Here is an 11729-nt window from a genome sequence, read left to right on the forward strand (position 1 = left end):
TTGCAGTAGCTTTAATTTAACATTACTCCTTCATGACCTCACCATGTTTGTGCCCATTCAAATAAATAACATGATTAGTGGTGGAATAATATTGAAATTGCATGTATTAACCATGTATTTTTCTCCAATTACACAATGCTTATTAATACAAAAGGGCTGACTTTAGTGAATGGCCACAAACGAAGTAAAAAAGAAGCGGTGCTTAATTAATCATGATTACAACACTTTGAATTAAACAGAACACTTTTGCTGGGACTGGTCAGTTTTACCCTGCAGACCTTTGTGTGAACGAGACATGAAGATCATTTAGAACTCAGAGATCATTAATTTATGTATTGTTCTTGTATTAAGTTATGTATGAGAACTGCTCACTGTATATTTATGACTGTGGATTTTCATACATGAAGTCATGTATGAATTCATGGTAATTCATGTACCCCTCCTAAGAAGTGTTACTATATTATTTGTTTCCTGTTTGCATCTGTTTTTCTCAAAATCTTAACTAGAACATTGTGTCTGATAGGAAGTGTTGCTGAACTTTTTCAACTGAATTTTTCAATATTTTTTCAGGAGGTGGACCCCATTTGTTTTGTTCTCACTACTAGTGAATTTACTCATGAATGACTCATGTAGCTGTTGCGTTTAGAGAACACTGTAGTTCCATGACAAAAATGACTGAAATGCAGGCAATTACAAATCTGTCTGCTACTTCAGCACCACGGACAGCACCATGGATTTATCAATACACAGCACAGGACTGATATTTCAAAGTCATGGCCCTCTACTCTCTGCTACTATGGGATGGAGAGGGGAAGGTGGAAGTATTTTGGTAATTTGGCTAAAACCCACAAGTTGCCTGCTGGTGACAGAGCAACAGAAGATAAAGAAATGAAAATCTCGGTGCTTAACACCAAAAATATCTACACGGTTATATATCTGAAGGGAAGATGAACTGATCTTTTAAAAAAAGTGGATGTGCTTTGTATTTTGTCAAGATCTCACTCCCAAAATCTGGTTAGCATCACTGGTTAAGGTTAAAAATAAAATGTCGCAGATGTGCATGAAAGACGCTGGAGTTGTGACACTTGCTCTGCTTCCAACGCCTCCTCAAGAGTCAGGGGCTGTATTATTCATGTCTTCCGTGTTGGTGTCATATCAGTAGCTCCTGCTGTTGTGTTGTGTGTTTCTTGTCGCCTGTGTGTGCTGATCTGATGATCTGTCGCTCTGCCAGGCTGTGGTGTTTAATCCAGGTCAGCTGCCATCTTACCCTGCTGTTTTCACGGCCTGTTAGAAATCTCTTAATTGGCCTCCTTTTTTAAGGTGAATAAGTGTGTGATTTAAAGTTAGGGAGACAGGGTGTCACGAGAGTCTCATCTGTTTGTTTGGCGCCGTTTAAAGGTTTGGGGGAGGGCGCACAAGACCAGACACACAGCCAGATGTGACGAGTGCTCCTGGCTGTGACACAGCAGACAGAGTACGTGACATGGCACCGGAGAGGGGCCTGTTTGTTCTAGCTCTTGTACCAAAGGTTGAACATGAAAACCTCTGTGGTTTTGTCACAAGTAGTGTGATTTGTGTGTCATTCATACATGCATGCCTCTCCAAACATACGTCTTCTCATTCTTCTGACAGTCACAGTGCGTTGCAGCACAAGTCGTGGGCAGGCGGCGTACACAGACTGCACGAAATGCCTCACACATCTGTAAAAAGCAGTTGTCGCAGATGCTTCGCAGCACACACTTTGGAGGGCCTTTGCAGCAAATGGGTTTTGGGAAGCTGGAGGCTCAGGTGGTCACCATGTGAGGATGATTACAGAGGGCCAGCAGTGAGCTGCCAAACTAACTGTGCTGAAAGCTTGGAGTCACACAGGCACAATGAAATGTTGTGTAACAAATTAACTGCATTGGAAAAATCAAACGCAATTTGAAAGAATGTAATGTTTATTTGAAAAGTAAACAGCTGTGGCTGTTGTGGCTGCAGAATATGTAGGATGTGTTATTTTTGTTCTGTTTTTTTTAATCCAGTAATTAATCATTGTTAATCTTAAAAGGTCAGTCCAACAAGATACAACTGAAAAGCAACAACTGGGACTATACTCCAAAGAAATGGCACCAACGAAATGTGAAATAAGCATTTATTAAGACCATGTCTTTTGTATTTTTGTATTATTATGGGATATTGTTCCTCAGACATTTTGCAGTTTAGCTTTTCAAATGCATTCTGTCATCAGTTTGTACCACAAATTTGTCTCCCCTCATTGAATTGGGGTGAAAAGCACAAAACCTTTTTTGTGACTTGGCTTGAATGTATCCTTGAAATGTGAAAAATTAGATGAAATTCTACACAAAAGAACACAAAAGAAATTGGGGTGACAATCTGATTGGGAAAATGCCCTTTATAACACAAACATTAAGAATTCTGCAGTTTAGCTGACTTACCTCAGTAATCACCAATTTTATGGGCTTTGGTCACTGTGAGTATGTGTATGTGTATTATACATTGTAACTGCATTATTATTGATCAGCATCCTCCTTTAGAAGGAAACAGTAGGAACCAGCATCTCAACAAATGCCTCTGGGGCAGTACTGATAAAATATGGATCAAGAGTATGTTACTACATTGCCTCATTTTCACCTGAAATGTTTTCAGAGGCGTGTTTTAGTGCACTCTTTAGCTGTAATACAAGAAAGACTGTAACCTGGCAGCGGCTCCTCTTGAAACAGAGATCAAACTGAAACTTGGCTGCGCTGATCAAATATTGATCAGGTTTATGTTGGTACACCACCTAATTCTGGCTTGAGATGTTGGTAGAAATATAGTTTAGTGCAGAGTTTAGCTGTAATCCGAGATTTATTGACCAGACAGCTGCCATTCTGACTCTGGTTTAGGTTAGACTAAACGGAAACTCATATCAAACTGTCAAACTAGGCAGTGTTGATCAAATATTGCTGAAGATTCTGTTACCGCATTGCTTAATTCTCCCATAAAATGTCTTCAGAAACATAATTAGTGTACTGTTCTGATTGAGTGTGCTGTTCTGACTCATGAAACTAGGCAGTGCTGATCAAATATGAATCAAGATCCTGTTATTGCATTTACTGTATCTCACCTAAAACATTTCAGAAAGATATTTTAGTGAAAGGTTTAGCCATAATATGAGGAAGTTACTCACCAGGCACATTGAAAACAAGCTCAGATAACAACATGAAGAGTGGGAGTGTGACTATATCTTAACATAACAAATAGTTATTTGATGACATCTAGTTGTCTGAATGTTGCATTTTGCTCCTTTAAACAGTCTGTTTTTGGTATTTCTGAAGGACACAGTTTGCTGAGAATTTGTAAAGCTAATATTTCTCTCTCTCTCTCTCTCCTTTTGTTCCCTCTTCTCCTGTCTGTATTTTCTTGACTCTTGGACAACCCTGCCCATGTGTCACCCACCCCGACTTTATCCTCTCCATCCCATTCTCCTTCTGTCTCCTCCTCTGTTCTCTCTAACAGGTCCCCCACCAGTTGGGTGCGCTGACCTTCTACCGCTATGAACAGCCCATCGTAGACTACTGCCAGGCCCATCAACCCCTGCGGCTCAACATGGGCTACGAGGGACCCCCACAGGGCCTGGAGGGCCTGGAGGACCTGGGGCCGTGTGATAGGGGCACTATACAGACAGTGGCGCTGCCTGCGGTGCCGACGGCTGCCAGCATAGGTGCCCCTGTGCCAGGGCCTCGCTCTCCTCCGCCGCCCCTCAGACCACCGACTGAAGGTCCCAGCAGTGTACCTTATCCTACTATCGAGCGTCCCAGCAGTGTACCTTATCCTACCGTCGAGCGTCCCAGCAGTGTACCTTATCCTACCGTCGAGCGCACCGGCACACTCAAATTTGGACGCTAGCAGGCCGAGCCCGGTTGTTAGAAGTGGGGCGAGGGCCTCAGATTCACCATGACATTGAAATGAAGGGGCAGGCGAGCTGGTTATTCAGTGGGGCCTTGTTTTCAGAACATGATGTGAACTAGAGGACAAAAATTTTCTAATTCTGCCTGGAGGGATTTGGCATCTGAAACACACAGTCTCACCAATATACAGTAGATGGAGAGACATCCACGCAGATCATTTTCTTTTTTCTTTTTTTTTTCAAAGCACCTCATAGAAAACTCCTTACTACTGAATCATGGGAAATAATCCAGCGTAGGACAAAAAGTATTACCTTGTTTCCAAATCTGGTTTTTGCCATATCCCATGACAACATCATGGGGCACCTGTTCACAGCATAATAGCAGTCCACTTGAGGCAGGAGTGAAAGGGAAAGTGCAATAAACACAAGTTCTCGATCACAAAAAGTAGATAAAAGAGATGGAGCTGGACATCATGTGAAGAGCAAGGGGCTTCTTACTGTGATTATTATTATTAAAATATATAGTCTGTAGATGTTAACAAAAGCAAATCCATATCATTTCATAAAGATGAGTCATCTCAAGTAATTACATCAAATTTCTCTTTTGTTTTACTTTCTTTTTTTTCCTTTGATGTGGGATCTCTCACTGGATTCCATTAATGTGCATGTCAAACCAAAGAGTTATATTTTTGTTCTTTTAATGCACATAAGCTGCTTTAGCTGAGGGCATTCTTAAAATGCCAGTTGGTCTACTAAACTAGCCTCTGCCAACTCACATTCACAATTACAACCAAATCCCCATGGCGGTGTCAGATGAACTGGGCTTGTCTTCACAGATTAGCATAGTAACCACGCGACACGTACAAGGGGAAACAGTGAAACTGAAATTTTAACAGATATTTATCATAATGATGTGTTTTACCTGGTCCTCCCCCCTTAGTTCACAATCTCAGACAACACAGAAACACTTAATAAATTATGGTATGTTCCATGAATTCCTTAAGCATACATGGGCCCTTTTCACAGCAGAATGGCAGGTCTTTGTATATGATTATATCCCAGCTGAATGACTCACTATGCTTTAAAGAGATAATCATGGGGAATTTATGTGGTAAAATAAGTACATTTGAATGCAAAGTATTGTACATATTCTTAAAAAAGGTCCACTTTACTGAAGGTCGAACCACTCTCACTGCCCCGACCAGTCATTTGAAACATTGTTGACTCAATGTTTGACTTTCATCACACTGGACAATTTGAAGAGCACCATCTTGCTGGGTTGGCAAAGCTCTGGCCATGTGCTCCCGTCTCCGCTCCACCACAGAGAACAGCAGTGCCTAGTGGGGGCATGTTGAACCAGCACGTCGACTTCTCTTTGACCTGCATATGAACCCATTGGGCTGGACTGGGAATATTGCCTGACATCTCCTTTTGTTTTGCCAGAAAGCGTGTCTGCAGTGCGGGACATTATTGCGCTCTGTAGCCCTTTGGCCACCGTGTCAAGTGCAGCTGCTCAGTGACTTATGGAGGTGATAAGAACTTCTGATACGGCCGTGATGGCCTCTCAAATATCATCTCTGGCTTGATCCAAGCAGTGCACCGGGGCCATTTTCTACATGTCAGTGGTCATACTATCGGGAGCCGTGGAAACTCTGCTTGGTCCTCCCACAGCGCAACTGGTTGATTGACAGATGAAACTGCGAGGGGCCAAAATATCCCATGAAAGTGGGTATATTCTCAAGATAAGAGAAAAATAGGGAATTATTTTGTTTTATTTTGTTCTTTTGTCATTTTGGCTTGGAGCATAAGAGACAGTTTTTGAGGTGTTCAAAGATGATGTCAAGAAATTCTATAAGACTGATCAAAGGACAAAAATCGAATAGAACTTATTTATCGTGTAAATAGTGAATCTTTAAAGATGAAAAAAAGTATGAACTCAACTTCTTCTGAAACACAAACTGCTTGTGAACAGAAGAGGAGCCTTATTCACTTTCCAGTGGGAATCTGTTACCAAGATGACTCGGTGAAGAGGTTCCTACTGAAACGCTCCTGTTGTTTCAATGATAAATATTTTTCTATCTTGCTCCCGTCACTATTCTACCATTAAACACCAATTATGTTACTGGGGTTATTTCTCAAAATCCAATCATTTTACTGAACCACACGAAGAAGGGAAGATTGGGAGCCCTGTTATTGTGATGCACTCCGAGCGTCAAACTTCATAGAGATCCATATTTTCTGTTCTGACTTCATCTTGCAGGAGGTGGCTGTATGACATGTTGTTAGGTACATCCCAATTCCACTCCTCTTGTTTAAGAATTTCAACACTATCTGCCATTTCAAGGTCTACTCGGGGAGAAGAAGTGTGTTATTCTTTATACCAAGAGTTTAACTTGTGAAGGATGTTTCTTTTTGATGTGCCATTATTTTGTTAAATGTTTTACCAAAAACCAGCCCCAAAACAACAAGTGACCCAAAAGTCTTCATGGTCTCACGACTAAGAAGGGTTCAAGTCCCCTTCGTGTACAGGACAATGCATAAAAAGCAGTTGATTCGCTCAGTACGGTTGCTTAATAGTGCTGGTGGAGTTTACTTTGTAATAGCAGCTGTGCCAATGTCTTTATAATGGGAGCTCTCTCAATTCTATCCATGTATTGTCTTGCCTTGCTCTATATCACCCCTGCTAACTCCTTGGCCTGAATTTCATGTCTGCCTCTTGGTGACTCGGGTGAACCTGTTTAATGATGTTCTATTTCTGTCCGCATGCCGATATTTTGGGAAAGTATGCCCAGTTAGGGAGGAGCGCTGAACCGGAGACAAACAGTATGGGATATATTTCCTGACTGGAGTGCCCTAGAACCAGCAGCACGTGTCATGGACAACTTTTTTTAAGGCAACTTGTTTGCTGACCCATTCTAGCCCCTGTCTCGCCTAAGGTAGAATTCCCTGGCACTTTATAGGCTGTTAAACGGAGAAAGAGGCTTGTTTTGGGCACCCACTCCAGGGACAGACTTTCCCTTTAATAGTCTCCTGCTGAAGCCCAGTACCCCACATGTAGTAATTACTTCAGTTTTCAGAGGAGTGATAATGGTTCAATCCAGTCTAAACACAATGATCAAAGCTACTTCATGTGTAATTAGAAAATGCTAATAAAATCTTTGTATGTTCACAATTAAATCAACTACTAATAAGCGATTGATTAATCATGACAACCTCCCTGATAAAATCAAGATATGTTCAGCGGAATGCTCGAATCCTGCTGCCAGTAATTATTTAGTCTTTTGTCCATTTTCTTTTGCCATCAGAGAGCTGGAAGCACAGGCGCTGCATGCTAATGATGCATGTTTGAGCTGAACTCCAGGACCGTCTGCGCTCGCCCCGCAAACGCCAACAGGCTTTATTTTCTCCGCTGCTTTGTTTGTTTATGGTTTTGTACACCCCGAGCTCCCCCACCCCTCTTCACTCTTTGAGTTTGGGCTCAAGTCCCCACTGGGAACATCTCTCTTTCTTTTTTTTTTTTTTTTTTTTGATTCCTCTTTATTTTGTTTGCTTCGGGTGGGGTGAATAAAGGTCTGAAGAATTGCAGTGAAAACTTTCATTTTTAAGTGTTAATGCACAGAGGAAAAGCTAAATGCAAATCTCCAAGGGGAGGGAGGGGGGGGGGGGGGGTGCAGAGGAGACGGGAAGAGGGAGACGGAGATGCTGTACAATAGGGAGGATATAGAGGGACAAATGGGTAAGTGCAAGGACATTTTATTCTGTTACAATGAAAGCTTTCTGATGTTTCTGAATGTCCCAGTCAGCTTTATTGCCACTGTAAGGAATGACACAAACTGCTTCAGCCAAGCTTAGACACACACAAGTGACACTGTAGAGTTACATATGACAAATACAGACAGAACAAATCAGCTTGCATTTTCTAAACTGTATGTATTATGCATCCTCACATGCAAAGATAAACAGAAACACACTTTAAATGCATAATTTTAAGTTTAATTTATACTAGAGAGACCAGAGGTTCCTGTTTTACTGGGACAGTCCCCATTTTTGGTAGCCTGTCCCTGGCTGGAGCTGTCCCCGAAAATGTCCCTCTTTTGTACCGTGTGTTAAAAACAGACCAATAAATTAATATTTCATGTGCCAAGAAAGACTGGGCAGCAGAGCTTCCCGGTTGACTACTACATTTTATCGGCCTGCAACATACTTTACTACAGTACAAGAATCACCATGGTCAAAATACATGAAACCTGAATGGACCCACTTTTATATTTCAAAGATAATGAATTGTATATTTTAATGATATATTGATCACCAAACTGAGAATGTTTTCATTTTAGAAATCTGGTCATCTTAATCTACACTAAGTCCATATGTATTTGTTGGTCTTTAAAGTTCCCATGAAATGGTTAGCAGAGGTCTTAATTGCTTGCATGTTTCCTGTACAACAGGCAGTTAAGGAGGGATTGTCGCAGGCGTTATCTGGCATTTAAAGGAGACAATAGTGCTCTGTCTTACGCCCCTGGCCATGCAGCTAAAGCAGCCCATTGATGTAGGAAGGAGAGCAGTCATATTAGCAAACTGTTCCCAGTGAACATGGCCAGGACGAGACTAAAACAGCCTCCAACCAACATAAGTCAGAGTGAAGACAGCGAATAGGTGACCAACATGGTCTTGCTGGGTTTAGATCCCAGGATCCCAGGGATGACTTATGGCTAAACGTGCTATCTTTTAGCGGTTAGCTAAGTCACTTTAGCAACAAGTAAATCTACCTTTCTATTAGGAGACTTGTAATCAACCTTGGTACTCTACTTGGTCCGTCTCAGAGGCTGTGTTCATCCTGGTGACTGGTCGTGTTCACTGGGTGGCTGCCGAGCCCAGTTCTGTTGCCTGCTAATGGTTGCTGCCATGGTTTGCTACTTAAGCAACAAATAAGCTGCAAAAGCTGTCTGTCTGTCACCAAACTCTACAATTAAATCACTGAAAACTGAAGCTGGAAAACCGGAAGACATCAGAGAGGAAAACAGAAACTATTTTCTTCATAAAATACGATCCAGTTTCACCCAAATAAAGTTATTAAGTTTTGGTTTTTGTACAGTGGGGCTCGGCCTCTAAAAACACTCCAGTCCACTCCAGTGAATGGATGTATTCTCCTTTCATGCACAGGCAGCGTCATGAGTGAGAAAACCTTTGATTGGATGCAAATTTAGTAACACTGAATGAGTTGTCATATTTCACCAATAATGATGTATGGGTGAAATATTGCGCAATACATAGGTGAAAAAAAAACACTTAAAACATTGATTGTGACTTCATGTTTAACTGCAGAACAATCAGGCATAAATACATATAAACAGATGAAAAAAATCTACAAACACATGCGACACGCACGCCTTGATAAATGATAATAAAGTACTCCTGCTTTTGACGCTCCCATCCATTTCAGTTCACCCAAGGCCATCTGCGACGGTTCAGTAGGTTCTAATCCATTACCTGATAAATAGATTTGAAAAATGAATTCCAAGCCAGACGTGGAGTTGCAGCTTTTCTTCCTCTGCCATACATCTGTGTCTTACCCGCAGGCAGCGCTGGGGCATACCCATACAACAAACAGTCATGACTCCAGACAGTCAGCACGTATCCACACAGATAGGGGGGGGGGGGGACTAAGCAGCAAAAAAAAAAAAAAAAACCAAGCTAATGCTCCCCATCTGCCACTTCCAGATTCCGGATTTGAGTTTCTATTTTTGTGTCATTAGTGTGTGCGCAGACTGCAAAGTGGTAAGAATTAATAACTTTGTCAAGCAAGGCATAAAGACAGACTGGAAGCATTGCTAGTGAGTTAGCTACCCCGCATGTACCCAGATGGCCTGTGTGTGTGTGTGTGTGTGTGTGTGTGTGTGTGTGTGTGTGTGTATCTATAGCAGCACCTACTCCTCTACCTCCTCTGAACCAACGTCACCATTACTGATGTTCAGGCCAGCCCGGTCCCCATTGATTGTTATTGTTCCATGCTGTTTCACATTAGCAGGAAGTCTTTAACCTCTGACCGGCATTGTCCTGACTCTGTTTTTCTGCCATTGCTCATGTCAGAGGGGACACAGAAAGGGAAGGCATGATCATTAACCTCTGTCAGGGAAACACACTTTTTCGTTTGTCTGACAAAGCCCGTTTACGCCCCTAATTGGATTTAATGCGAGCACTGAGGAAAGGAAGGTTTTTATTTAAATGGCCTGCATTGTACTTCTGCAGTTGGCTTGAGCGTGCAGCGATGGAGAAAGCAGAGAGAAACTGATAGAAAGCAATATCAGAATCAGTCTTTGTTTGCTTGCAGGCTCAAATCAAACTGCTGCCTCTTAAACCCGTTTCCATATAAACCAGGGGATCCCCGCTGTCTCCTTCTCATTCATTTCCTGCAGAGAGCATTGATTTCTGTAGGGTGTAAATATGCGCTGCATTGTTTTCTTTGGTAGTTGGTTTGTTGTTGATTTTTTTTTTTCTTATTTGGATTTTGGTTCTTTTTACTGTATTCAGACCTAAAGCATTTTTGTGGAGACCTGGTCCAAGCGCAAAAATATGGCTCTTCTTTGAGTATATTATTGTCAGAAAATGTTTTGTAAAAATTTTGATGATGATATCAGAAATAAACATCTAAAGATGGGAGTTGTGATGTCTTGTTTACCTGTATGTACTGTATTATAACTTGCATTAAAGGGGAAATACAGATTTTACACATTATGGACAGTACTAGTATAATGATTTCTTTACTTATGATGGACATTTTTAATCTTCTGTGCCTCTCAAGGAGCAGGAGTCAAACATTTTGACTACATATGTGAACCATTTGTGAAGCGGCTTCTGCAACATTACACTTCCACTGTAATCAATGCAAATAACTGCACATTCTTCAAACAGAATAACAGGCCATTTTTCTGTTCATATTTTTTATGCAAGATGTACATGGCTGTTTACAAAGAAATAGGTCATCAGATGTCATTTTTAAATTAAACTTCAGGTGCACAGGAATTGTTTTAATTGGTTAAAGTGACAGGTTTTGAGATCTTCCATTATTAATTGTTTACTGTCATCTCTGTCCTGTTATAGTAGTTGACCAGAGAGATTAAATTAGCCGACTGAATGACAGGGAAATGATTAAAGCAACCTGTAGTCTTTAGACAGTAATCTATTCATTTAATACAAATTTGGTGTTCAAGAGAGCTGTTTTATTTACAGTTTTATTCATTCAAGTTGATTAAAGTTAAAATTTCTAGTATTCATTTTCATAACCTTTAAGAACTATAAATATGTTTATTGTAACTTTAAAACTTTTGACTTAAAATGATGACTTAAATTGACTGTACAGAGTTCGATCAACTCATTAAATTTAGTTTCTAAAGAAAAATGATCAGCATATTAGCAGACTTCACAGCACGCATTGGAAGAGTTAAAACTCTCCTGAGGCCCTTCTATTTTATAGTTTACAGAAAACATATATGATGGAAACTGACTGTTTCTGTTTCACAATAATGAAAACACAAATTCAGCCAATGTAAAATTTTAAGGCAGCCCAGACACTAACCTTTTTTTTTTTTTTATTTTTTTACGTTCATTCCCAAAACTGACAACACAATTCAGAACGTCACTTTCTTCTTTTATTCCTGCAATTTACACAACCATGTGCCATACAGTTTTAACCAGTAAAAAGATAGTTGGTGTTTAATGTAGCCAAAGCTTAAGGAAATAACCAGTACATATATATATGTTACCAGATTGGTCCACCAGAACGATGGTATCAAGTTATATTTTGTGTGCTCCTTTAAGAAATATCGATATGATATGA

At 40.7% G+C, this 11729-nt stretch overlaps 1 protein-coding gene across 1 annotated transcript in view; it reads left to right on the plus strand.

The window, feature by feature from the left end:
• LOC146308185 (leucine-rich repeat transmembrane neuronal protein 4) overlaps positions 1 to 10552 on the plus strand; it is a 159883-nt gene extending 149331 nt beyond the window's left edge. The window contains exon 3 of the mRNA XM_084745750.1: positions 3502 to 10552. Coding sequence (XP_084601876.1) covers positions 3502 to 3891 — 390 coding nt within the window. The 3' untranslated portion in view covers positions 3892 to 10552. The remainder of the gene's footprint in view (positions 1 to 3501) is intronic.
• The last annotated feature ends 1177 nt before the right edge of the window (positions 10553 to 11729 follow it).

The sequence above is a fragment of the Lutjanus erythropterus genome, chromosome 20 (genome assembly GCF_056507025.1).
Source record: "Lutjanus erythropterus isolate fLutEry1 chromosome 20, fLutEry1.hap2, whole genome shotgun sequence".
NCBI classification, from domain to species: Eukaryota; Metazoa; Chordata; class Actinopteri; order Lutjaniformes; family Lutjanidae; genus Lutjanus; species Lutjanus erythropterus.